General features: G+C 40.8%; 2 protein-coding genes and 1 pseudogene across 2 annotated transcripts in view; 2 read left to right on the top strand and 1 right to left on the bottom strand.

The window, feature by feature from the left end:
- Positions 1 to 27930, bottom strand: part of C13H18orf54 (chromosome 13 C18orf54 homolog) — a 624273-nt gene that overhangs the window by 54645 nt on the left and 541698 nt on the right. The gene's annotated exons all lie outside the window — the stretch shown is intronic.
- Positions 111 to 27930, top strand: Ccdc68 (coiled-coil domain containing 68). The gene is made up of 10 exons (XM_052155963.1): positions 111 to 227; positions 1330 to 1416; positions 4969 to 5103; positions 7582 to 7707; positions 8190 to 8318; positions 15848 to 15930; positions 16470 to 16575; positions 17772 to 17855; positions 25862 to 25938; positions 27873 to 27930. Exons 1-10 carry the CDS (start codon positions 111 to 113, stop codon positions 27928 to 27930), a joined length of 1002 nt encoding a protein of 333 aa, XP_052011923.1.
- LOC127664096 (PCNA-associated factor-like) lies at positions 23739 to 24067 on the top strand (annotated as a pseudogene).

Here is a 27930-nt window from a genome sequence, read left to right as displayed (position 1 = left end):
TGCAGTCTATGATGATGCTAAACATTTGATACTAACACTTTGATTCCGAGGAACCTCCCCTATGTTGTTTCGCTGAGCTGATTTATGTTTTCCTAAGGTTGGAATTCACCATGACAACTGTAACGGTGACCACAGAAGTTCCCTCAAGAGGTAAGACAGAAGACGGCCCCATCTGCTGTGGATCTTCATCAGCTCACATTATTGAAGAAACTGAGTATGTGAGAAAGGTATGAGGACGTCAGTTATCGTGTGCATGGCGTGGTTGTCTTATGACAAGGACTAGTATGGGCCTGTGAACTTTGTTTCCTCATTCATGTAACATGAAAATGGATGAGCCTCTCTTGGCTTAGGAGAGTCAACAGCTTAGATTTAAACACGGTTTCATTTCTTTAGAATATAAACCCGTGCTTACGTACATGTGAAGTGAAATGATTTTCTCCACTCAGTAGAACCACTCAGGAGGTTTCAGAACACCTCTGGCATTTGGTTCACTGCTGGATATCCTGCTGCTTTATAACCTTCCCTGGTGGTTTCCTGAGTGGGATGCTGTGCTCCTTACTAGATGCTTATGTCTCCTGCTGACTCTAGTTCTTTCCTTACCTTGTCACTCTGCACAACTCCAGCTAGCTAATGCCAAGGATTTTTCTGCAAACGACTTCATTAAAAATGGAACTTATGAGAATCCACTAAGAAAAGAACTAACGAAAAATGCTCACATAAACAGCCTGTTACAGCAGATAGAAAAATTCTGACATTAGTAGTTTGTAACTTGTTCAGATCAGTTAATTAAATTATCTTGGATTGTCTAATAATTCCCGTGGTCAGCAAGGCTAGAGCTCAAATTTCATGCATGGATTTGTATGATCATGACTTAGTGATTTTTCTGTAGTAATTACTTAATAGTAATTATTTTGTGGTAATTACTATGTAGTAATCATTTTGTAGTAATTACTATATAGTAATTATTTTGTAGTGATTACTAAGTAGTAATTGTCTTATAGTAATTACTAAACACTAAATTAGTACTAAATTGTTGGTAAAATTGATCAAAATGCCTAGTTTTAAAGTTCTACTCACCAAATCTCATGTATACTATTAATTTAGTTTGTCATATTTTATCTGAAAAAAATGTATAAAACTCAAATAATTATTTTTATTAATCTAAACAATATAAATCTAAATATGATTTAGGTTGGAGGCTAGTATTTTAATCTGACATCAGGATAAATGTGTAAGTTAGATGCCCTGTAGCTAGTATAAAGAAAGAGAAATACATTTGGAATTAAACACCTTGTAAAACAAATTAACTAATTTTTTTTAATCTTCCAGATTAGAACTACCCTGGAAAAGATTCGAAATCACATGTTTAAGGAAGAAGAATGCCGTGGCAATGCAAGGCACAAACTAGATGCAGAGGTAATAAAAGTATGAACATTCAGTACTTTCACTGTTTCATAAAATTAACAGGAAACCATATAGAGTTCTATTCAATCAACTCTGCCAGTATTACTCTTTGAAGCTAAGTGGTGAAATACTTTATGCATGAAAGATGTTAATGTCCCTGTGTATGAAGTGTTTATTAAGAATATCATCCTTAGACGGATCAGATCAGAATGCCCAGGCCTTGCTGGAATATGGCAACTAAAACATAATTATAAATTATATAGCAAGATGTTAGATGAAGGAGAATACATAGTAGTAACACTTCTCATGAATGAAGGTAGAAGCTTGCAAGCCTGCTGTGGGACACAGCAACTGACAGACAATGAACTGAATAATCAATATGCTTCAGTACCTCCCTTTATTCCAATAGCATTTTTGTGTACTTAAGTTCAAATAAAGCTGTTAGTGCAAACTGTACCAAACTAAATACCATCAGAACCAAGTGTATCACATCAGCATTTCCGACTAGAAACCATAGTCACCTATCACATGAGCAAGTGTACATGCTACATAAAGGCAGACCCGATGTTGTCCTTAGTTTCCATTTGACCATGGTTAGTGCTAAAGATTGTCTTACATTAAATACTCCAAAGCTGAACAAATAGGGATTTTGATGAGGTATGGCAGAGAAGATAAAATTAAAAAATCATTTTTGGTCATGTTGAGTTATCTTCTACAACTCTAGCTGTGGGTAGGCATGTGCTTCTAATTTGGTACAAGTTTGGATTAGAAGGTTCAGGCTACTGTCTTATTTAGAGTTTTATTACCATGAAGAGACACCATGACCAAGACAACATTTTTTTAAAATACCTATTTATTTAATAAACATTCATACATGATAGCTGTCTTCTGACACACCAGATGAGGGTATCAGATTCCATTATAGATGGTTGTGAGCCACCATGTTGTTGCTGGGAATTGAATGCAGGACCTCTGAAAGAACAGTCAGTGCTCTTAACCTTTGAGTTATTTCTCCAGCCCCCAAGGCAACATTTTTAAAGAACAACATTTAACTGGGGCTGGCACACAGGAGTTCAGCCATTTTGATAAAATGTCTGGAAGCATGGCAGCATCCAGCCAGATATGGTACTGAAGAAGCAGCCAAGAGTTCTACATCTTGATCAGAAGGCAACGAGGAGAGACTGTCTTCCAGCAGCTAGGAGGAAGGACTCAAAGCCCATACCCAAAGTGACACACTTCCTCCAACCAGGCCACACCTACTCCAACAGGCCACACCCCTTAATAGTGCCACTCCCTGGACCAAGCATATTTAAACCAACACAGTAGGCATATGGTATTAAATTTGAGGGTACAAATCTGTAGTAGGTTTAGGCTACAATATACGGGGCATTATGGTTGGTAACTTGCTAAAACTAGAGATAGGTTTGGCACTTAAGCAGGAGGACAAGAGTGCAAGTCCTGTTTGAAATAGCAAGACCACTTTATCTCCAGAATAAATAATAAAAAAACAGTAGTTTTGATGAGGGAGGAGATTTTTAAAGCATGCGTGTGTATGTAGAAATGATAGATCATCTAAGTGCCTTGTGATGAGCTTACCAAAGCATGCATCTATGCAAGAGGAAAAACCATCACAGAGGTTGAAAAGGTTGGTGGAAAATTAGGAGGAAAGGGTTAGAGGATGGAATCCCTGAGAGTGGGTGAAAGGAGTAACTGTTGAGTGTAGTTGCTGGGCCATATAAACCAAGAACTGGCCAATGGCCACTGGAAATATTGATTTGGTGTTTTGTTGATCTTGCTAGGAGTAGCTCTCTATGAATGGAGAGTCCATGGTGCTGCTGTGATGTAGGGTCTTGCTACCATGCTGCTGTGATGTAGGGTCTTGCTACCACATAAAGTAGCAGCATCTCTCCAGGCTCATTGGATTTGTACTGTCTAGGCCACCCAGACCTCCTGACTTAGGAGCTGTAGCCTTTTATCATCAGATGACTCCTATGAGAACACTGATCTAAACCTTTACAACCATCAATGACAGCAAGTAATTTACCTTTCTCCAGGTGACAGTCAATTATTCTTTAGCATATATCCATATGTAGTCAGGGAAGGTGTGCATGAGGTCTGAACCACAAAAGAAAAGGAGTTACTGTGTATATGTTATGTGCTTGGTTTTTATTTCTGGAGTATATAGTTTATTATAGTGGGAAAATTATAGGTTTGGCTGTTAAAGAATCTTAGAATCTAAATCTGGTCTCATGGTTATTTATATAGGTGTCACTTTGGAGTCCTAGTTAGCGTTAACTGTCAACTTGACACAGCCTCGATTCATCTGAGAAAGGAAAGACAACTAAGAGATTTCCCAGATTAGATTGGTCTGAGTGGGTTTGCCTTGGCTGTTAGTTGATGTAGTAAGACACAGGCCATGGTGAGTGGAACCATTTCATAACCAGGTGGCCCTGGGTTGTATAACAAAGCTAGCTATGCTTGGGTGTGTGAATGAGGCACCATGCAGTGTTCCTCCCTCCATAAGCTTCCTCACCAGACCCCTTCACTGACTTACCTCCATGATGAATCTGGATATAAATGTACATGAGGTAAATTCTTTCAGCTCCCAAGTTACTTTTGATGGGTGACTTTTTTTTCTTTCACAGCAGCAAAAAGCAAACTAGAATACTTAAATTTATAAAACTGTAATTTTAAGTTTCCTTATTTCTATAAGAAGTATAACACTTTCTTGTATTTTAAGCATCCAGAGAAGAAAGAAGTATATATAACATTAAAGAGGTGACATGGTGCATAATAGGTGCTTAACAAATAGAGGTTGTTATCAAAACTACAGGGGATGCAGCATTGCACGACAAGGCTTCTATCTGCCATGAAATAAGGTGAAAGTAGACAGTGTAGAGGATGATCAAGGCACTGTATCATGAGTCTTTCATCTACGTGCACAAACGTCGACTCTGCTCCTCAGTTTCCACATCTGTCAAATTGGTAGACTGAGAAGTTTTCTAGTATGCTCTTCACTTCCATGTTGCTCAGGATTATAGATGAGAATTATTATACTCCAGGTGCTCCTTCATGGTGCATGGCTGCCCAGGATTACATCTGGGTGCAGCTCTATTCTGATATCTCAAGTTTAGAAATTTAACCACATGGTTGCAAGAAAAGACTGTTAACAATGGTGAGTGTGTTATCTGATTCTGTCTAGTCAATATATACTTATAGGTATGATTTTAATTAGTCCAGTCTCATGGTTATGATTGGCATGTATTGTCTGTCTGTTTGTCTATATTATATATACACACTTAACTGTGTATATAATTTAAAAGCTCTAGGAAGTGTAAACATGCAGAAAGGATGTATGTTCTTATAAGATTGCATAAATTTGAGCAGACTCAGAAGCTAGCTTGTTTATCTAGAATTAGCCATTGAAAGTTGAGATTCAAAGAGTTCTTTTCCTTGCCTTGAATCCTCTTTGAGGGCTTATGAAGGGAATGACAGTCATTATTGCCAATGCATACAGAGGTAAGGGAGAGTTGGCTGGAATATTTCTATGTTTGTTTCTTTCAGCGATCTGGAAGCCTTCAGAATGGCTCGGATTCCACAACAGACCCCACCTGTCTGGATTTGCTCATGGAAAACCTGAGAAGAAAAGATCAGCAGCTCCTAGAAATGAACAAAGAGAATGAAGTGTTGCAAATCAAGGTATGACTACTAGGAGCTCCTAGGTAGTTAGCATTCACAGGTCTATACAGACTGGGACACGCCCACTTACATCACAGAAACCCACAATATTCAAACAGATGACAAAGTTGTTAGAATTAAGTTAAATCTTACTGTTTTATTTTGGAGACGACTTATAATATTGAAGAAATCATTGGAAGGTCCATGGGTATAATGTTTTGTTTCTGAAAGTGTAGCCAGTTCTGGAAACTTCCTGTGTGATTTCATATATACTAAGGGTGCTATACTGCTTTGAAGTGGAAACTTAAGGGTTCTTTGGAAAGTCAGTTATGTTGGAATGATGTTTCGCTGGGGCGAACATGTGAAAGAATGTTTTCCTGAAGCAGGCAGACTTGTGAAGGAGCACTTTCTGAAGCAGACATGAAGTGAAAGGATGCTCTGCTAAAGCAAGTATGTGAAAGGACATATGATGTAGCATTCTTTGCTAAAGACACACATATATTGGTCTGCTTTATATTGCATAGCTGAGCTGCTTTTGTCAGGACTCCATAGAGAGAAATGCACCAAAAAATTTCTGGTGGTGTGCTGCAGTTTCCTGCCGCTTCCAGGGCCTCAGGATGATTGGCAGATGATGTCAGCTGAGATAGGAGCACATGCTGAGGCAAGAGCTATGGAGGACACGTGATGTTTGGAGGGTATAAGTAGGGCTTGACCGACAGTGGCTGTGGCTGAGCTTGGCTTGTTCATAGAGCTAGCTGTGCAACGCTTGTGGGTCTTGTGGTTTTGCTGATCTTCGCTTCTCTGAGAGAGGCACAGTTGAGAACTTCTGGCAATGAGGCTGAGGCCTGGCTGTCTCTGCTAGGTAGTGTCACCTGCTGATTCATGTTTGCTATCCCACCTCTACTGAGTTGGACTTCTGGTGTATCCATGAAGTGTCTGTGAGTGGATCAAGCTGCCACTGTTAACCTGTGAACTGAACTGCCAATTTCCAGACAACACAGATGGGATTTGCTCTAAAGAACCATTCTTAAACAGGTCCCCTTCCCCTATATCCTTTCTTTTCCACTATCTCTAGTGAGTGGTGGGTTAAAAGGGAGGTTAAAGCATTTAAGAACCATTATTAAACAGTAGGATTCAAAAATAAAGTTACACTGTATCTTAGTTAGGGTTTTACTGTTGTGAACAGACACCATGACTAAGACAACTTATAAGGACAACATTTAATTGGAGCTAGCTTACAGGTTCAGAGGTTTAGTCCTTTATCATCAAGGTGAGAGCATGGCAGTGTCCAGGCAGGCATAGTGTAGGAGGAGCTGAGAATTCTACATCTTCATCTGCCGGCTGCTAGCAGAATACTGACTTCTAGGCAACCTGGATGAGGGTCTTAAAGCTTATACCCACAGTGACACAATTAGTCCAACAAGGCCACACCTACTCCAACAGGGCCTTACTTTCTAATAGGTCATGTCCTGGGCCGAGCATATACAAATCATAACACACTGTATATGTGTTAATCATTTATTGCGGGGAGAGATCTCAGGTTAATTTGCTTTTTACCACCATGCATTTTGAAGAGATTTTTGCATCTTTAAGAGATCTTAGAGCTAGGGAGATACCTTAGTCAGCTAAGTGCTCACTCTATAAGCATGAGAGCCTGAGTTAGAGTCCCTGCAGCAACAGAGAAAGCTAAACCTGGAGCCATGGGCTTGCAATCCCAGTGTTTGGAAAATAGAGGCAGGAGGATTTCTGGAGTTACTGATCAGACATCCTAGCTGAACCATTGTGCTTCAGGACATGCTGAGAAACTCCATCTTGAGGGGGAAAAAAGACAATGTTGATTGATAGTACCTGAGGAAGGACCTCCAAGGTTGAGTCTTCTGATCTCCCTGTGTGTGTGTGGGAACTGTGCATCCACACCCACACGTGTGCACATGGGGACGGACATACATACACATGGGAAGATGCACACATACCCCACCCCCAAATACTAAGCCCAACCTCTATTGTCAAATGCCTCATTGATTGTCTAATTAACCTATTGTTGAGTGCTTTATAGTTTCCCTTTGGCATTCATTTTATATGCAGCCCCACAGTGGTTACCTTGCTATGTAAATCTCAGCAGTCACCCTCGACCAGTTCCTTAGCTTATAGCCTTGAAAGACTGACATTTGAACATCACTGGTCCTACTTTTCCAGTCTCATCCCACTTCTGTTTCAGACAGCATGCATTTGTTAGGGGCTGGCCCCTAAATGTACTGACAGGGTGCTGGCTACCTATGCAAAGTGGAGCACCCAGGTTTGGCTTGACCTTGTCAGATGCCCATGGTCAGTACCATACCAGAGACTACTGGCACCTTGTTCTCACTTAACACCAACAATTTCTCTCCCATATAGGGACTGCTTTTAATTGACCATAGAACTGTACTGCATTTAGCTCTTTTAGTCCGCCATTTTGAAATGTCAAAACATGCAGAGCAGGGCTACTTTTATTTTTCCTAGCTGGAAGCTTCCAGAGAAGCAGGAGCAGCAGCTTTGAGAAACGTGGCTCAGAGATTATTTGACAACTACCGGACACAATCTGAAGACCTGGAGGAAAAGCACAAGGACAGTAAACATTCACTTCAGGTACTACCCCAGCCCTAGCTTGTGAGTAGGAGAACACAGCCCTAGTCAGCCATATGTGGCCTGAGGACGCACTGTGAGTTGTGTGACCTGTAGGAACAGGTGTATGCATCTTTACTTCAGAAGCTCAGCCCTAATCTGAGGGACCTGGCATGAAGGCTCACCTGGTGTTTTCAAGGACGGACACGGACTCGTGCTTTCCTGAGTCATTTTGAGCTCTGTTTTATATATGCCCACAGATAAGCATGTGTACTCTCTTGGAAGTCAGCTGAAGTCCCCTCCCTAATGGGCACACTTCCCTCCCAGGACTGACCTTTCTATGCCAAGGTAATAAGCAACCTTGGGACATAGTGTGGGATTTATATTGGTATTTGGAAGTTTTCTGATAAGAAAGAAAACACTTTTAATTGGATATACAAGACGTTGTAGTTTATTTTAATTAAATAATACAAAGAAAAGTCTAGCAACTGTTTTTCTAACCACAGGCCAACAAACTTGAGAAAGAGCAGACGTTAAAGCAAAGTTCCGAAAATCTGAGTCTACTTTCAGAAAAACTGGAAGAAAAACACAGGCAAATCATAGGACTGGAAAACCGTGTACAGAGGATGGAAAACGTGAGTCCAAGAAGTAAAGGCGTTTCATCGTGACAGGGTTCTAGAAAGGGGAATAGAATGACCATCTGGAAGTCTTCCCTGGAGTTTGTTGGGGGCCGGGTGCTTCACAGTTGTTTTTTCTCCTCAGACATCTTCTGTGACATGTTCTGTACTTCTTGACTTGTCTGATTTCTCCTTGTCCTTGGGTCTATCTGGTGGGCTGTGGATGAAATAATGAGGTAAATCACAAAATCACACTGTTAGGAGAAAAAGCAGAGTGGACCCCTGTAACCTGGCATTTACATAGATTAGAGCCAGTGTGGTATCCATTCCTTTTTCTGCAGCACATGACTTCTCAGAGTTTATAACAAACTGTGGCTCCAAACTGTGTGAGAAAACTTGGTGGATATTAGAACTCCCGAAAGGCCTATTCATGGAAGAGCAGTTGAAGGGGAACAGGAAGTTTTGTGGAATACCTACCAGTGATTAGCACCACAAATACCAATATAAATCACATAAACTTAGTATGTGCCTTCAAATTTGGAACTTAGATAAAATAAGGATTATAGTCTTCTGCTAGCAAAACAAATGGGCACCTCAGAAACCAGAGTGGGAGTGGATAAGAATGTGGTGTTAGGCTTCTTGTGAGTTACGTCTTGTTCACCCTCTCACTCACTTACTCTTGGATGGGCCCTGAATCTACTCAGGTTTCGCTCCTTTGAGCTGTCCTAGGTTTTCGCCATTAGGGAACTTTTCCTTCTTATGCATTACATATCTGTACTATACAGGTTTCTGACCAATAGAAGTTTAATTAGTTTTAAAATATACACCAGTAATATAAAATGTGCTAACCCTGTGACTGAGAAATATAGTCCTAATGAAGATCCTGTGAGGAAATTAGAAATATGAAATGCACACAAATCTAATAGGATAATAGCATTCACCCACACCTCTGTAATGCCACAGGCTACAGTTGTTGTTCCCAGAATCTCTGAATCATCCTTGGCAGTTTGCTTTCCCCAGCATGCAAGTTTATAATTCTTGGATAGTATTTGTTGAGTACCTATTAGCATTAGCATATCTTATTTTGCAGTAAATAATTTGAAGGACTGACCCAGCACAGTGCATGTTTACATTAAGAAAAGGTAGATAATTCTGTAAAGCAAATAGAATTATCTAAGCAAACAACTGATTAAACAACTTGAAATGGGAGATTAGAATTGAGTTCACTACCTTTTAAAACCCAGAGTCAGGTTAATGGACATCGACTGGTAACTACCTGTGAGTACATCTTAGCAAATGAACAGTGGAAGGACATTCCCTCCCCACCAGTTCCAGGAGTTCTGTACTAGAGGCAAGCTCTTGTCCACACTGGTTGTATAGAGTACTGTTATTTGAAGATATTTGAGCACCTACCATGTTACACAAACCTGATCTTCATTGAGCCAGGCACAGGAGATATATTGATACTTGTGAATAAACTGGAAAGAATCTCTGTGTATGAGGGCTACAGTGTATATAACTAGATTATGCTGAGCATAAGGAGCTTTCTAGATTTCCTGTTTTTAATTTTGCTAATGGTCATTTGGAGAAGCGGAAAACCCAGTTAAAGTAGGGCAGCGTATCCAAGCACGTTGATACTGATGCACAGTGGTGCTTCTCTTACAGAGTTCTGGCACACAGTAAGTAGACAGGACACCATGCTCAGCAAGGCCATGGGACAACCTTCCAGTTTCTCTCTTGATAGCAAACGTGGGGCCTGTTAGAATCTCTCTAGTTAGTGGAGGTGAATGGAGATTGAATAGAGGAGCGATGTGCAAGGGTATTTTAAGACACATTTAGCCTATGTGCTATTCCATCTTTTCCAAATAAGTGTGGAAATAAGAAAACTAAGCAGCAAAGCTTGTTTCTCCTGAGACACGTTTTGGTCTCAGGAGATAGTGAGAAGACATGCTCTATGCAAGTCTTTTGGGTGGGGACTGCATATTGGAATAATAGAGAATATGCGGAGCCTCTGTATTAATGGGGACAGATGCATCTTTGAAAAGCGGAAGTGCAGGTGAAAAGCACAAGTCCTCAGAGGCTGATAGAGACTGCCCTAGCAGTGGCTGCCCCCTGAGAAGGATTCATTTGCTACTCACTTGAGCAAGGCCTCGCTCCAGCAAATAGCCATTAGTGCTGTGAGGTCTGGTAATGAACACATTACTTAAAACCTCCACCATCTGTCCGGGTTTAATCAAGAATGCGGCGAGAATGAATTCCGAGCGCACAGCAAGAAGCTAGCAGAAACGCCCTGTAAGAGCATTTTTGCATGGCATATGTTCCTTTTGCCAGCAGTGCAATTCTGTGGCTTCACATTTGTTTACTGGTGTCATTGATTTGGCTCCACTAGGATCTAAGTGCTCAAGGCACTTCAGAGACCACCTCCTTCCTTAACATTGGTCTATAAATGAGGACAGAACAAACAAGAGACCATTCCACAATCTCCCATTTCCACTTCATAACACTTCCTTTTATAGCCTGTTTTCTGAGGTAGGATAACTTATATGTTCTGGGGCCAAGGAGATGGCTAAGCCAGTAAATGTGTCTGCCATCAAGCCTGCCACCCTGACTTAGATCCCTAAGGTGTGTATGGTGGACAGAGATAACTCAATCTCACACACCCGACTCCTGACCTCCACATGCATGCCAGGACACATGGATACACACGCAATAAGTAAAATAAAGCAATTGTTTTATGAAAGACTGTATTCTGGGTTGTCAAGGCATTCATATGATAATATTCACAATGTCTTAAATCAGCGCCAAGCCATGTTGGTCAACAGTGAAGGGAAATTTTGAGCTCTCAGAGGTCAAAGGTACTCACGGTGAGGTCAGGGTAGAAAGGTACTCACAGTGAGGTGTTATGTGTGTGAGGAAGGCACTGCCAAGAAGTGTGTGCTAGGCAAGTGTGATTTTGTTTCAGGAGGAGTTCAGGAAAAGCCCATGGCAATTGCAAGAGCCCCGGCCAGGACAGAACACATTCCTGTTAGTTACCTTGCCTCCGGCGCTGGCTGTGAGCATTCATTAATCAGGAGAAAGTCCACTGGGAGGAATGTTTGCGATGTACATGTTCTCTGCACACTCCAAATTTATAATACATGGTCTGTGGCAGTGTTTCGTTGAGAATACAGGCATCAACATCAGCCTTATGATATAGCTGACATCTCTCAGAAATTATTTGAAGATACTTAAGGCTAACATGGAAATGGTTTATATGGAATCATTTCTATGAGGGAAGATCACTCTAAGAAAATAATTTAAATAAGTCAGCCTAATTAAAAGTAGCAACTCATATCGAATAGGAAGTAATTGGTATCTTTAAATTACTCTATATTGAAATCCAAGTATCTGTTAGGGAAGTACTTCTCTTCCCAAACATATTGTCTCCAGATATTTTATCCTAACTCCATTTTAGGGATATTCATATAGTTCAAAACATGAATCAGACAATTAGAGAACGAATACATTTTTTATTCAATTCATTAGTAATTTTGGAATCAGTATATTAAATTTCATTTAAATAAGGTATTTCTTTTTTTTTTTTTAAGTTTTGTTTATCTTATTTATATGGATACACTGTTGCTGTCTTCAAACACACCAGAAGGGGACATTGGATTCCATTACAGATGGTTGTGAGCCACCATGTGGTTTCTGGGAATTGAACTCAGGACCTCTGGAAGAGTGGTCAGTGCTCTTAACCACTGAGCCATCTCTCCAGCCCTCAGGTATTTCTACACATTTCTACATGTTGTGGGCACAGGGATGGACAGAATACAATGCTGGCTTGCTAGTCCAGGTATATCTAAATAGTATTCTTTCAAACAATAAAACTATAACCTTTAGGATTATCTTTTCTACCCCTCCTCTGTAACTGCCCACAGTTACATCAAATGGGTTACCTGGAAGAGAAGCTGGGAATGTATGAGAAGGCAGCAAAAAGAGATGGAGACCAAGACAACACCTGCTGCTCAAGGTCTCAAAGTTTAATGGAGGACTCCAAATGTATAGGTGGAGGAAAACCCTTCCCCCGAAGGCTGGAAACTTCTCAGGAGAACCAGTTCGGTTGCTCCACAGGTGGCTAGTGTTTCTCAGGAAACTGCAAGTCCTTAAAGAACCTGGATCCAAGTGCTCCACCCTAGGTGGAGGGGATTATGGCTAACACAGGAGTTCCCACTCAAAGGCTGGGAGAGGAACTTCACCTTGGTCTATGTCAAGTTCCTGCCAGGTGGCATGACAATAAGGCTCTCTACACTCTCCCAATCTATAAATTAAATTTAATGTAGAAGATAATATCTATCATTCCAGGTAAGGAGACAAGAGGATCATGAGTTGAAGGGTAGTTTTGACTATATAGTGAGTTGAGGGCTATTCTGTACTGCAAGAGAGCTTGTCTCAAAAAAATAAAACAGAAGAAAAATCTAAAATTAACATGTGACTTTAGAGGGTTCAGGTTCTAATTTATAAACAATAAAGTGAAATATGGAAATTATCAACCTGAATTAGAATCCTAAGACATGTATGATAGAAGAAGAGAGTTCAGTCCCATGAACTGTCACACGTGTGCTGTGGCACATGTGCATACACACAATAAATAAATAAAATCTAAGATAATTGTGGCATCCCATTATTGAACAGTGGCCCCGCATGCCATTAAAGATTCACAGTGTAGACTGCTTCCTTCTCTCCCCTCTACCTTTCACCTCTGAGAAAGAGGAGGAGATTCCCTCATGGGTACCAACCCAGCCTGGTACCTCAAGTAGCTGCAGCACTAGCCAAACCATCTCCCATTGAGGCCAGACAACGCAAGTTAAGGGAATAGAATCCACATGCAAGACCCCACTCTAGTTGTTGGGGGACCCACACAAAGATCTAGCTGTATATCTGCTACAAATGTGCGATGGGGTCAGGGGCTAGGTCTAGCCCTTGTATGTTCTTTGGTTGGTGGCTCAGTCTCTGGGAACCCCCAAGTGTACAGGTTAGTTAACTCTGCTGGTCTTCTTGTGGAGTCCTTATCCCTTCCGGGTTCCTCAATCCTTACCCCAACTCTTCCACAAGACTGCCCAAACTCCTTCTAATATTTAGCTGTAGGTCTCTGCATTTGTTTCAGTTAGCTGCTTGGTAGAGCCTCTCAGGACAGTCATGCTAGGCTCCTGTCTGTGAATCCAGGCTGACAGATACAAACACAGCCTGCAGCTCCACAGTAGTTGAAGGAGGAAGGTAGAATCCTCTGAAAACAACTTGGTACATCCCAGCCCCCCCAATTTTCCAGAGGCTGCTACTGCATTCATTTATGTCCATCTCACCCAGGACACCTTTGTATCCAGTCCAGCAGTGACAAATACAGCTAGCAATAGTGTCTTCACATGTTGTATCATTGTAACCAGGACTTTGACCAAAGACAAGGCATCAAAGTGTCAGAGTGTGTCCCTGTGAATTTACTACCTGTGCAGGCACGCCAGTAGTTGTTCCTTCATCCACACATAGAGCTCCTTGGAAACATGGCTGACTGGCGCATTCATCCAGGCTGAGTTCACAGTGGTCTCCAAGGAATCCGTGGGCACAGTTACAAAAGTTAGCTCCAATAGCATCCTGATATGTGGCATCATGTAGACATGGCTGAGATCCATATCCATCAATTTCCAACTCACAGTTCATACCAGAATACTCTTGAGGACAGATGTCCATGTATTTGCCTATCTCATTGAGGCACGTGGACTCATTCATGCAGGGATCAGAAACATATTCATCCACTTCTAAGTAACAAGAACATACAGAGGCTGGACCTAGGCCCCTGCACATACGTAGCAGAACTGCAGCATGGTCTTCACTGTGAGTCCACCAACAAGTGGAGCAGGGTCTTACCCTGACTCTGTTGCCTGCCTGTGGATCCTGATCCTACTCCCCTAACTTGGCTGTCTTGATTGTACATAGTCCTATAGCGACTGAGATGCCAGGATTCATTTTGCAATAAAAACAATACCAGGTGTCCCTTAAATTCTTGCCAAAACAATTCTATGCACAACGGTTTTCCACAAGACACCAATTGTTGCTTAGACATAGCCAATACTTTGGGCAAAGACTGTGAAGATCTAAAAGACTCTTGCTTCTCCAGCCTCTGCCAAGGAATTGCCATGTGACTGAATATCCCAGGGGAAAGGAGCTTCCTGTGCCAATGTCCTCCTGGGTACAGGGGGCTTCCTGGGAAGCTGCCACTGGATTCCTGTGGAGGGAACCTCTGCCAACATGGAAGCACCTCCCATAAAGACCCTGAGCACTCTGTATCTGCTCTGCTTGTTATGTTAGATGGTTCTGTGAGACAGATCACAATGGGAGTGCTTCCAGTCCTTACTACAGTGGGGGACCGTGTGCCAGGATGGAGTCAGTGACTACCCCTGCTTCTGTGTGCCTGGATCCCAAGGCAGGCATGTAGATTAATTTTCAAATTTCGGTTAAATTTTTAATGAGCGGTGATAAGGTCAAGGGAGGTTAAGACCTTGGCCAAAACTTCAAAACCAGACCAGTGTGTGACAAGGACTTTCTGGTATCCGTTGGAGAGCACTGCTTTGTGCAGTCTCTATTTCCACGTCGTGGCGGGCAGTGATTTTAAACAGCACTGCACATGTTCTGAAACATTTCCAGTCAGTTCTGCCCATATTTCCAATACCAATTTTTGCCTCTTGCCACCATTCCTGGTTCCCCCAACTTGGCTACTCAAACTCTGGTTATGTATACTGGGTCTTTCACGGACTTTGTCACTTCTCCCTCAGGGTGAACAGTTTGGTTTAATAAATAAATCACGGCATCTTTTCTCAGTCTTATAGTTTCTCCCGGATCCTCATTAGGAAGTAGGTTTTACATTTGTGGCCTCCAGACCTCATTAGGGGTACATTTTCCGCATCACTACGTGATGACAGATGCTATGAGAGCAGGTGGAAGCAACAAAGGCCTGCAGTGGTGTCCTTGGGTAGCAACAATTCTCTTAATGTGGCAAAGAGGCAGGTGCGGAGGTCAGGGAATTCACATCAGGAGAGGCGGGGCAGGCTCTCTACTCCAGGTGGCACGGGGAAGGTGGGCTGACAAAGTTGCACTACCAGGGCTCCATCTTGGCAGGGGACTGGAAAAGGAGCAAGCTCTTTCTTTCAGGTAAATGAATAAGTTGCAGAGACTTTTGTTTATGTTGAGACAGGCTCTCATGCAACCCAGACTGACCTTGAACTTGCTATGTAGTGTATGAACTTCCTGATCCTCCTGTCTCTACCTCCAAAGTGCTAGGATTAACCACATGCAGAGCCATGCATGCCTATGTCAAACATATTAACAACACAGCACTGACTTACTTTTGAAACACAAGGACATTGCCTGACCAGGCTTCCTGGTGGCACATGGTCACTGCTAAGATGAGCTCTGAAGCGTAGGCCTTATTTTTTAGCATCACAAACACACATATAGTAAACAGTTTGCAAGCCCACGCATACACAAACAAAACTGTGTCTTTTTTTTTCTCCTAGGAAAAGAAAACACTCCTAGAGAGAAAATTATGTTTAGAAAGCAAGCTGCTCCAGCTCAAGTCCAATGCTGCAAATTCGAAAAGGTTTGAAAATGTCCCTCCTGAAAGAGCAGCTCCTGATGGCTTCGCTGTTTGTGCTGGGCTGGGCTGCGGGCGCATGGGCTTTAAGAGCCTAGAACAGTGTTTCTCTGCCTTCCTGTTACAGACTGATATACATGTCATTGGTAATTCCCACTGCCTCTTTCTAAGACAAAGACCAAGGTCTGCATTTCTGCTGTGGGCTGGACCCTTTAAAGAACCATGCTATAGACACAGCTACCACATTCATCTTTATGCTGGTCCAGGGACTCCAAACTCAGGTCCTCATACTTACATGATGACTGCTTTTAGTCGAAGATCTCTTTCCCTATCCAGAAGCAGTTTCTGACCTCAATATGTATCTCATTCAAGTTCATAGGCAAACTGAGCACAGACCTTTTGTGTGTGTGTGTGTGTGTGTGGTATGTGGATCCCCGGGATCTTAGCCACAGAGACCTTAGCCACACAAGGCTCAACAGCAGGAGGGGAGGGCTGGGGTAGCAAAATAAACCCCTCACTCCCTCCACCTTTGTGTGCATTCCCAGTTGCCAGGATCTTCAGACGGAGATTTCCGTTCTCAAGGAGCAGATCTGCCATTTGCAGTTCGTGATCCATTCCCAGCATCAGCACCTGCGGAGCATCATCAAGGAGGTCAGCCTAACGATCACAGCTCTCAGATAGCTCGAAGGTTTACAGTGGAAGAGACCAAAGCTGGACCGCTTGGCCGGCTAAGGCCCACGGCTTACCCTCTCACTGGCGCATCCTTCTGGTTTCTCAGGCAACCTGGCTTGGGGCTCCTCTTGTCTAGAAGCTATCTGAAGAGAGTTTGAAGAACTGTGCTTAACTGCTCTTTAGATAGTTTAGTGATTTTTTTTCTTTTTGTACAAGCGTAAGTGTTCTGAGTCAGATGCTGTTCACTATTATTTGGAAGACTGTAGGGGATTCAAAACTTTCTTAAGTAATCAGGATTATTATTTTTTTTGTCATCGTATGTGATTTTTTTTAATTTAGTTTTTTTTTCAGTAATTTTGATTGACTATGCCTTGTGTATGCTAGCCAAGTGCTCCAACACCGAGCCATAGCCACAGCCCTATTTTACTTTCATTCCTGAGAAACGGTCTTCCTCAATTGACCACAGTAGCTTGGCAATTGCCACATAGCACAGGCTGGCCGTGATTTTGGAATCTTCCTGCTCAGCTTTCTGGGTAGCTGGGCTTTCTGGTGTGACCAGGCTTGATGGTTAACTACTCATATCTTCATTAAATAGGGAATCTAGCTGTTTTAGAGCAGGAACCCTTGTCCTCAGCAAGTCTTTCTGCAGGGTGAGACACCCGACACCTGCTGCAGCCTCCCCCGACCTCTGCACTGGTTGGCTTTTTCTTTTTACTTTTTTTTTTTAAGATTTATTTATTTGTTATATGTAAGTACACTCTAGCTATCTTCAGACACACCAGAAAAGGGCATCAGATCTCATTACGGATGGTTGTGAGCCACCATGTGGTTGCTGGGATTTGAACTCAGGACCTTTGGAAGACAGGTCAGTGCTCTTAACTGCTGAGCCTTCTCTCCAGCCTGGTTGGCTTTTTTCTGCAGGCATCTTTCTCTGATAAGTGGGAAAGGAAAGTGGTACCTTTTTTTAAAAATTTTTTTCTTCTTTTTAATATTATTAGATATTTGCTTTATTTACAGTTGGCTTGCAATCTTAAGTGCCCTTCTGGCTCTGTTCATGGTGTGGGGCTGGGTCTTTCTATTTGAAGAATAACATTTGGCTACAGAAATTCTTGACTTCTGTTAACGATCCCCCATGGTCTGACAGGGTTCCTCAAATTGTTCTTCCCAATTCCTAGATGGAAGGACTAAAAGACACTTTAAAGGAGCAAGATAAAAACATTGAAAATCTGAAAGAAAAGGTCACTGTGCTTGAAGCCCAGGTAGGAAGAAGAGAGCCTGTGCTGTACGTTTCAGTGTTGGTACATGCTTGGGCATGTATGTATAAATGTATGCCTGTGTATAAATGATAAACTACCACAATGTGTATGCTCGGGTATGGTTTTGTACTTATTTGACTTTGAATGTGTTTATGTGTAATATCGTATCTGACTGTGACTTGCAAAAAAGATTGCCAGCCAAATTGGTACCCAGGGAGGAACAGGTCAGAGGTTCCACCTTCCTTTCTGTCTCTAGGTAAGTACATGTACTCTGGTGTTTATGCAGAAATCTTCAGTGTTTTTTTATCAGTGTATATGAATATGCTATGGTTGAGAAATTAAAGCTTACTTTCAATAACTATTACATTATGACTAATTTATTATTGAACAAACATTAACTTAATTTTATTAGCTTTAGATACTAAATAAATGTTAAAGCTTCGTCCACATTGTCCCTGGATTGTATTGGCAAGACAGAATCATATTTAGGCTAAGGCTTGGCCAAGGCTTCTCTTGTATAAATTCTTTAGCCTGAGAGTAAGGCTTCTTCACAACTTTTCCCTATACTTCTTCCCAGCCTGTGACTCCTTCATCCACATCCATCTTGGATTTGCTCCCAGGCTTAACACATCCCAAAGTCTGCTGATATCAGACTTTTCTTTCTTTCTTTTTGTTTTAGATTTATTTATTTATTTATTTACTTATTTATTGTATGTGACTACACTGTCACTGTCTTCAGATACACAAGAAGAGGGCATCAGATCTCAATTACGGATGGCTGTGAGCCACCTTGTGGTTGCTGGGATTTGAACTCAGGACCTCTGGAAGAGCAGTCAGTGCTCTTAACCACTGAGCCATCTCTCCAGCCCCATATCATGCTTTTCAGTATTCTTACAAGTCAGTGTGAAGTGAGAGGCTTTTCTCGGGAAAAGTAGCCTGTGCTGGTTTTCCTTCACAGTAGAAAATTCTCTGCCACGGTAAAATCAAGAGCTTACCACATGGAATTTATATCAATACTAATTTTTAAAAACTTATCAAAGCAATTTAACAATTGCATTAAATTCCACTTTTGTTAGTTTTGAATTAACAGCTCATCATGGACAACCATTTTGAATTAAATTTTATTATTATAAAGACCTAGACATCAAAACAAACAAACAAACAAACAAAAAACCCGGAAGCAACATACTTTAATTTCTTGTGAGAAGACATGGTTTTGTTCCCAGGTATTCATTTTTTCTCCTGTGACACCCTTTCTGGATTTTCGTAGTAGATTCCATCCTTCACAGGCAGTACAGGAAAGCCCACAAAAGTGGATTCCCTCCAAGAAGATTTTTGTCCTCCAATAAGCTCATGATAATTTATCCTAGATGCTATGCATTGATGTAGTTGAGGTCCAGTAGTGGGACCAGGAATGCCTGTCTCTTTCTATCCCATTCTGCTGTTATATTTCAGTTTTGGCCAGAGATTGTTGACCCCATTTAGTGGGGACATAAACAGACCTGCATTGCCCCTCATGGAAACATGTTAGTTGGCTACAGACACTTCCCAGTGACAATACCCTTCAGTGTTTTTCTAGATTCTCTTAGTTTTTTCCCCTAGATTTATCTTAGTCAGGATTTCTATTCCTGCACAAGCATCCTGACCAAGAAGCAAGTTGGGGAGGAAAGGGTTTATTCAGCTTACATTTCCACATTGCTGTTTATCACCAAAGGGAGTCAGGACTGGAACTCAGATAGGTCAGGAAGCAGGAGCTGATGAAGAGGCTATGGAGGGATGTTACTTACTGGCTTGCTTCCCCTGGCTTGCTCAGTTTGTTTTCTTATAGAATCCAAGATTACCAGCCTAGAGGTGGCACCACCTACAAGGGGCCCTCCACCCTTAATCACTAATTGAGAAAATGCCTTACAGCTGGATCTCATGGAGGCATTCCCTTACCTGAAGCTCCTTTCTCTGTGATAACTCCAGCTTGTGTCAAGTTGACACAAAACTAGACAGTACAATTTATCCCTTGTCAACTTGACATACAAACACATTGCTATTTAGCCTCAACCCTTACTTTCTTATTCATCCCTAAGATCTAAATAATTTTAAAAGTCCCACAGTCTTTGAAAATTCTTAAAACTTCAATCCCTTTAAAATATGCAATCTCTTTTAAAATTCAGTCTTTTTACAATTAAAAGTCTCTTAACTGTGGGGCCCTCTAAAACACCTTCTTCCTTCAAGAGCGAAGAGGATCTATAGCTGCACCCTGGTCTTTATGTTCTGAACTTTTATTTTCTTTAGTAGATAAATGTTTTCTTTGTCAGCACTGTAATCATTCCCCTGGAGATATAAAAGCTATAAAAACACAAGCATAACACACACACACACACACACACATACAGACACACACACACATATACAGACACACACACACACACACACACACACACACACACTTGGACTTACTACACAGCCAAGGATGACCTTTGAATTTTGGATATTCCTGCCATTACTCCCTGCCCCACTGAGTGTTGAGATTATAGGTCTATCTAACGATTATAAGATTCTTGGGTTGGAACTCAGGACGCTGTGCATGTTTATCAAAGCTACTCCAGGAGAAAGTCCTTTTTTCTCCCTTTCTTCTTCTTTCCTTCCTTCCTTCTTTTTGTTCTTTCTTTCCTTATATTTTAAAATTGGTGAATGAATTTCAGAGAAAATAACAAATTTGTTTAAAGACACTCAGTGTCTTAGTTACTGTTCTGTTGTGAAGAGACACCATGACCAGTTTTAAAGAGAAAGCATTTAATTGGAGGCTTGCTTACATAATTGGCCCATGTTCATCATGGTGGGGGTCGTGGTGGAAGACAGGAAGGCTGACATGTTAGAGCAGCAGTTGAGAGCTTACATTCTCATCTACAGACAGAAGACAGAGTGAAACTTGACCTAGAATGAGCTTTTGAGACCTTAAATCTTACCCCCAGTGACACCTCTTCTAAAAAGGCCACATATTCTATCTTCCTAAATAGTCAACTGGAAACCAAACACTAAAATATCAGCGTATGGGGGCCATTCTCATCCAAACCATAGCACTCAACAAATATCAGTTCACTGCAGGTCAGTTCACTTAAGTATACTTGACTTTAAAGCACATGACCTATTCCAGTATCTACTTAGGTGGTCAGATAAATGTATGTGGAGGTATATGCATATTAAGATAAGCACATGCATTAACTGATTAGAAGCGAATAGTGAGGACTGGAAAAACAATTCAGTGGTTAAGAGGTCTTGTTGTTCTTACAGAAGGAAAAGTCTGGGATTCGATTCCCAGTAACCACATCGTATCTCTCAGCTGTCCACAGCTCTAGTTCTTGGGTAGCTAATGACTTCTTCCACCCTTGGAGAACACCAGGCATGAATTCTTAGCCTAGACATCAGACATTCATGCAAACAAATAACCCATAGACATAAAATAAGAAATAAATATATCTAAAAAGAACAAAAGATATGAATAGTTATGTTAAATTTACATAATAACACATTTGATTTTTCCATTATCAATGTTACTATATTAAATGCTTTTGATTTTGCTTTTAGTCTCCAAGTCATAGAAGAAGTTTTCCTCATGGTTTTCCTTTCATTCCATCTGCTTGCTTGTTCCCTTCCTCTAACTGGGGGAGAAAATTGACTCCTAAACTCTACTTTAAAAGCATTCTGTTTGGCTTTTTAAAACTCTTTTAAATATACAAACAAAATTTTTGCTCAACACAACCCAAATAATTTTCTTTCTTTCCACTGTTCCATGTCTTTCATCAGCTTATTTTATAGTTTCATCATTTCCCCTCTATTCCCTACATTTCTAACTCCCAATGATCCACTCATGAGGAAGGATGTCTTCAGAAATTACTGCCTCTTCTAAATTTTCTTAGTTAGGAAATCAGCATTACTCTTAAATACAGTTCATACAAAGTATCAGTAAAAAAAATGAAGTGTGCAAAAATGCTCTACCAGAATACTGTGTCAATGAACTGCTATAGGATAGAGTCATGATAATTGTAGACATAGTCTGCTGTGTAGGTTTGTAACGTGTGTGATGTAATGAAGTCTTAGGCACATGGCTGTCTTAAGGAAAAAAGTATAAAAGATTAGGAATGGAGACTAAGATTGGATGAAAGAATTCAGCATTCAAGTTGAAGCTCAACTGTGCACATTTCCTGCTTGTGTTTCGGACCCAACTTGAGCAAGTAGGGAGAATATCCAAACAGCTTTCCACATAATCATCTAATCAGAGTACATTTTTATTCCAATGAAAGCTGTCAGTGTACCACTGTGTTTTCAACTGCTTCATCTTGTGTGAGATACTGGAAACGGGCACTTTTCTCAGCCTCATACTTGCCCTATGTCATGAGTCTGCATTCATGTATGCATACATTAGATTGGTCTGCTAATAGGAGGATAATGTTTATCATCATTTTGTCATATCTGAAGTGTATTTTCAGGATGAGATGTACATACTTAACACTTGAGATATGATAATGAAGTAGTGTCTAGTGATGCTGTCCCCTTTGCCTATCTTTAAGCTCTCCTCGAAATTCTAATACATGCTGGAGACAGTGATTCATCCTTAACCTGACACTTTTCAAAACTGACCCACTCTTAATGGACCAGCTGAGTTTTATTATACTCATCAGTAGGCACTTGGGCTCTGATTCCACGTGTCCTCAAGATGGAGATTTTATAGAGCCCACAAGTTCCCAGGTGATATTATTGACCCTGGGCTTACATGATAGGAACAGCAATCATGTGTTTTTTCCCTGTTGTACTTCACCAATTTCCCTTTGCCTTCAAGGTCCAGGCTCAGTCTCTATGTGTACAAAAATGCCATAAATTATTCCACTCACTCTGATTTAGTTTATATCTTTCTGTAATCATCAGTTACTAATTGTTTTATGACATTTGTTAAATTATTTTGATTCATTTTTATCTCTGCTGTCACTTCAATGTTAATACGCATCCTATATACTGAAAGAGAATTTTCCAATGCTTTCATCAGCTTCATCACATCCCCTGGTATTGGATTAGTGATGTACATGTGGCACATACTGAATTACTGGGGTGGGTGGGGTATGAGGCTCAATGGCTAGTTCAGTTGACTGTTGATTTTTTTTCAGTTACATTTTTATTATACCTGGACTCCCTTCAGACACTTTTATTTTTTTAATTAGATATTTGCTTTATTTACATTCAAATGGTATCCCCTTCCTCTATTTACATTTCAAATGATATCCCCTTTTCAGAGGGGTACCTGAAAACCCTCTATCCTATCCACCCTTCCCCTGCTCATCCCCTCCCCAATTTCCTGACATGCCTTCCCCTATTCTGGGGAATCAAGCCTTCACATGACCAATGGCCTCTCCTCTCATTGATGTCTGAAATGGCTATCTTCTGCTACACATGTAACTGGAGCCATGGGTCTTTCCATGTGTACTCTTTGGTTGGTGGTTTAGTCCCTGGGAGCTCTGGGGGTACTGGTTGGTACATATTATTGTTGTGGTTCCTCAGAAAATTAGACATATCATCTGAGGACTCAGCTATACCACTCCTTGGCAGGTACCCAGAAGATGCTCCAACATATAATAAGGGCACATGCTCTATCTACTATGTTCATAGCAGCCTTATTTATAATAGCCAGAAGCTGGAAAGAACTCAGATGTCCCTCAACAGAGGAATGGATACAGAAAATGTGGTACATTTATACAATGGAATACTACTCAGCTATTAAAAACAATGAATTCATGAAATTCTTCAGCAAATGGATGGAGCTGGAAAATATCATCCTGTCCTTGTCCGGTTGAGGCAACTGCAGCTGGGGAATTGGTGAAAGTTGTCTCTTCCTGTGTGAACATGGTGAGGACCAAAGCAAACTATGTCCCAGGATCCTACAGAAGCCCCCAGGAAGGTGCTTGGCTCTTCCACCATTGTTGGAACCTTTAAGTTGGCCGAGAAAAGTAGAAAATAAGTATGCTGGAGTGAACCCAGTCTGTGTGTGCCCAACTCCCAAGTGGCAAAAAGGCATCAGGGAATTCTTCTGGCTGTCCCCTAAAGATTCTAAAAAGGAGAACCAGATTCCTGAAGAAGCAGGAAGCAGCAGCTCAGGAAAAGCAAAGAGAAAAGTGTGTCCTTTGCAACCTGATCACAGAGATGATGCAAATGAATATAACTTACTCATCTGAATAACGCCTTCAGTTTACTTACATATTCTAGGATGTAACTTTGGGTAAATGAGTTTTTCCAATTGCCTTGTTGATGAAAAAAAATGAGGCTAAAATTTAGCCATTCAAAAGAAACCAGCTATAAAAGTGGAGACATTTTATAATTTGTAAATTTGAATTGCATACTTGAATTTATGTCATATGCTCCTTCTTTTACCTGTTAAGCTTCTTCCTAAGATCAACATTGCCTGATGCTCTAATTACTAATCTACTGGCTTAGATTTTTGTACTGATACCATTGTATGGGCATTGGTTATGGAAATAGTGCCATATTGTTATGGCATGTTTGTGTTAAAAATTTGACTTAGTCTTTTTTACATTAAAAAGGTCAATATTAAAAAAAATGAAAATATCATCCTGAGTGAGGTAACCCAATCACAAAAGAACACACACGGCATGCACTCACTGATAAGTGGATATTAGCCCCAAAGCTCAGAATACCCAAGATACAACTCACAGGCCACGTGAAGCTCAAGAAGAAGGAAGACCAAAGTGTGGACACTTTGACCCTTATTGGAAGGTGGATTAAAAACCCATGGCTCACAGCCAACCAATAGACTGAGCATAGGGTCTCCAATGGAGCAGCAAGAGAAAGGACCCAAGGAACTGAAGAGGTTTGCAGCCCTACAGAAGGAACAATAATATGTACCAACCAATACCCCCAGAACTCCCTTCAGACACTCTTAAATATCTGTACCCTTTGCAATCATAGCTTATTCTCTTGCAAAGTAAGGAGGCTGAGCAAAATTTGGTGGTCATAGCAAAAAAATAATGTCTTACAGGGAAATGAAAATGGGCTATTGTGTCAAATAGTCTGTCAACAGGCCACAGCTGGATGTGACAGCTGCAGACACTACCTGTGGTTTACCCAAAGTAGCTACTTTGTCAATTTGAGTTTAGTTAGTCTTATTTTGTTAAAAAATATGTGTATTAATTTTATATAATCTGTTATATATTAAAAATACTCTTTTAACATATAATACATTTTCTAGAGCTGAGTTAGTCATATGAAGGGAAGTAATGTCTATAAAATACCTGACAAAGGTCTCATATCCTAGGCATTCATTAATTTTCTAACTTCTATCAAACTAATGTCTGTTTCTCAAAACCTTGCATTTTAGTGTTAGCTTTCTTCAAACTAGTGGCTTCTCTGAATCAATATGGACCATTGCATGTGTTTCTGTTTCTTATAGTAACTTATATAAAAAAGGCAACACTGATATCTTTATCAGGAATATAGACATCAAGAAAGTTGAAGATGAAAACACTGTGAACTATTAAGAAGATAATTGTGCCTATTTTTATAGGGATTTTAATCAATAGGTTGCATCAGAAAGATAATTACATTGTGTGTATCACTAAGATTCTTTTCATTGCCTATGAAAAGGAATCTTTATAAACTCAAGTAGTCCAAAGGTTGAATTTCAGGGTAGTATATTTTAACACCTTGGTATGTTATACACTTTTCAGAGTGCATTCACATATTGTTTTCCTTGATTTTAATAGAATAACCATTAGCATCCTCTTTCTATAGGCAGGAGGCAGGAGGCAGGAGCAGGAGGCAGGAGGGAGGAGGGAGGAGGCAGGAGGCAGGAGGAAGGAGGCAGGAGGCAGGAGGGAGGAGGCAGGAGGCAGGAGGGAGGAGGCAGGAGGGAGGAGGCAGGAGGCAGGAGGGGAGCAGAGCATGAGCTTTGTAGATGGAGGCAATTTGTAGACTTGCTGTCTGATCTCTGTCCTTCTGGCTTCCAATTTTAGAATAAAGAACTAAAAACCAAGCTGGCACATTGGACTGAAACACCTAGGACATCAGTATCTAAGGCCATCTCTACAAGGTAACGGTTTCTCCCCTTCAGTCCCATCTTCCACCTTAAATTCTATGCAGAAATTCCCTTAAAGACATCCCCAGAGGTGTGTCTCCTCAGTCATTCTAAACCCATCAGGTTGATGATGAAGATTAACCACTACACCATCTATCACCCAAATATTGATCAGCATTGCCTGTATTATCCACTACTGAGTACTTGAGGCTGGATAAATTGATAGTAAATAAATAAATGCATATCTTCTCCCCTTCTCTGCCTTAAACAAAGCCCAAACTTAACTTCAGAACTTTCTTCAAATATAACACATAATTTTCCTCTTTTCTCTTTCTTCCTCGGCTGTTCTGGGCTGTTCTGTTTTTTTGTGTCACTAATGGATGTTTTAATCATGAGTTATTAGTCATTTCTAGAATTCTCATGGTAGCTCTCGGCCAAATAGATTTTAAGTATTCCCAGGAAAGGACCACTTCTTCCTGTTTCTTTTTATTTTCTGTACTGCTAGGACATATAACTTCCAAAACTAGCAGCTACCAATGGGTGATTTCAAGCAGTGATAATGACCAAAGAAGGCAATCAAAATGATACTTAAAACCAGACAGATTGCTGTGTGTATGATATTTATTGTTGTTGGCTGAATCAGAATTTGAATCTGGACTTCAATCTCATTTCCATAAGCTTTAGAAAATGTTCATTTAAGAGAAAGTGTAGCTTGTAATTACATGAATCATTTAAAAAGTGATTAAAAACTTCCTGTCCTAGCTGCTTTTGAATTTTACTGTCTGGTCCCTACAGGGAAGAATCTCATTTTCTGAGACTCTGGGGCACAGGCCTGAGGTGGAAAATCAGACTCTCTATGATTAACATTAGTCTAGGAATTCAGACAGATTCATCTCTTTCTTTAAAACTCCTAGCAACAATGATTCAGTCTGCTAATGCTGAATATAATTAGAGAGTAGAGATGAAGCCATTTTGAATCAAGTCCTCTCTGATCTCCAGGTGTGAAATTTTCAACATGTTGGTCACTAGCATTGCAACTCCTAAAAAAAAAAAAAGAATTAAGCCCTAGAGGCCCTGAAGGAGAAAGCCATCTTTCCCAGAGAAGGGAGGGTGGCTAGTGTTCTGTTTCCTGCCTTGCATGACTGTTTTTTAGAACTTGATGGTCATCTCAGCGTCAAGTGGCTTTGACTCTGGGAGAAATAGTCAGAGTGGGGTTGTGGAGGAGGTGCTGGATGTACCTATTTACAATGATTTTGCATTGAATGCTGCAAATTTGGCTGGTATAGAGGAGATTCACTGGAAAGATGATTTTGTTGGTGGTGGCTTTTGGCTACAACTTAGTAATAACTCGAAATTACACTGTTAATGAGGTTTCCTTTTACTTTCTATGACATAGAAAAAGTCAACTAAGAGAAACTTCCTAACTGAAATATTGAAACTGGACACTTGTTTGTTTTTTTAAACATAAAAGTTCCAGTGTTAGCGCACAAAGTCAGTCCTTCATTTTCAAAATAGCGTTGGTGAGCTGCTTTAAGAACAGATGCAGATACTTTCGGGACCCCTATGGAAGAGTTAGGGGAAGGATTGAAGGAGCTGACAGGGATGGCAATCACACAGGAAGAACAACAGGGTCACTTACCTGGACGCTGGCATATTTCCACTGAGTTGAAAGGCTCCAACTCTCGACCTTCTCCCACTCTGCCCCACACTTGCCCAATTCAACTTAAATGAAATTGTTGATGATAAATGCTGTCTCAACATGATTTTACTATATCCTATGGGGGAATTCATCAGGAAAGATACACTAATGGCTGTCTCTTAGATCAGACTTTTCAGTATGGTAGTAGTTGAGGCCTACCTCAACTAGGCCTAAGCCTAGATAATGATGGTATAGTAATTGTCTTACTAGGCTCTTCCTTGGTAATTTCTGTTGGTTTTTTTTTCTACAGTGAGTTGAAGACTGAAGGTGCTTCTCCCTATTTGATGTTGATTCGGCTAAGAAAATGA

Source organism: Apodemus sylvaticus, chromosome 13 (genome assembly GCF_947179515.1).
Source record: "Apodemus sylvaticus chromosome 13, mApoSyl1.1, whole genome shotgun sequence".
In the NCBI taxonomy this organism is placed as follows: domain Eukaryota; kingdom Metazoa; phylum Chordata; class Mammalia; order Rodentia; family Muridae; genus Apodemus; species Apodemus sylvaticus.
This window is presented reverse-complemented; position numbering and strand designations above follow the sequence as displayed.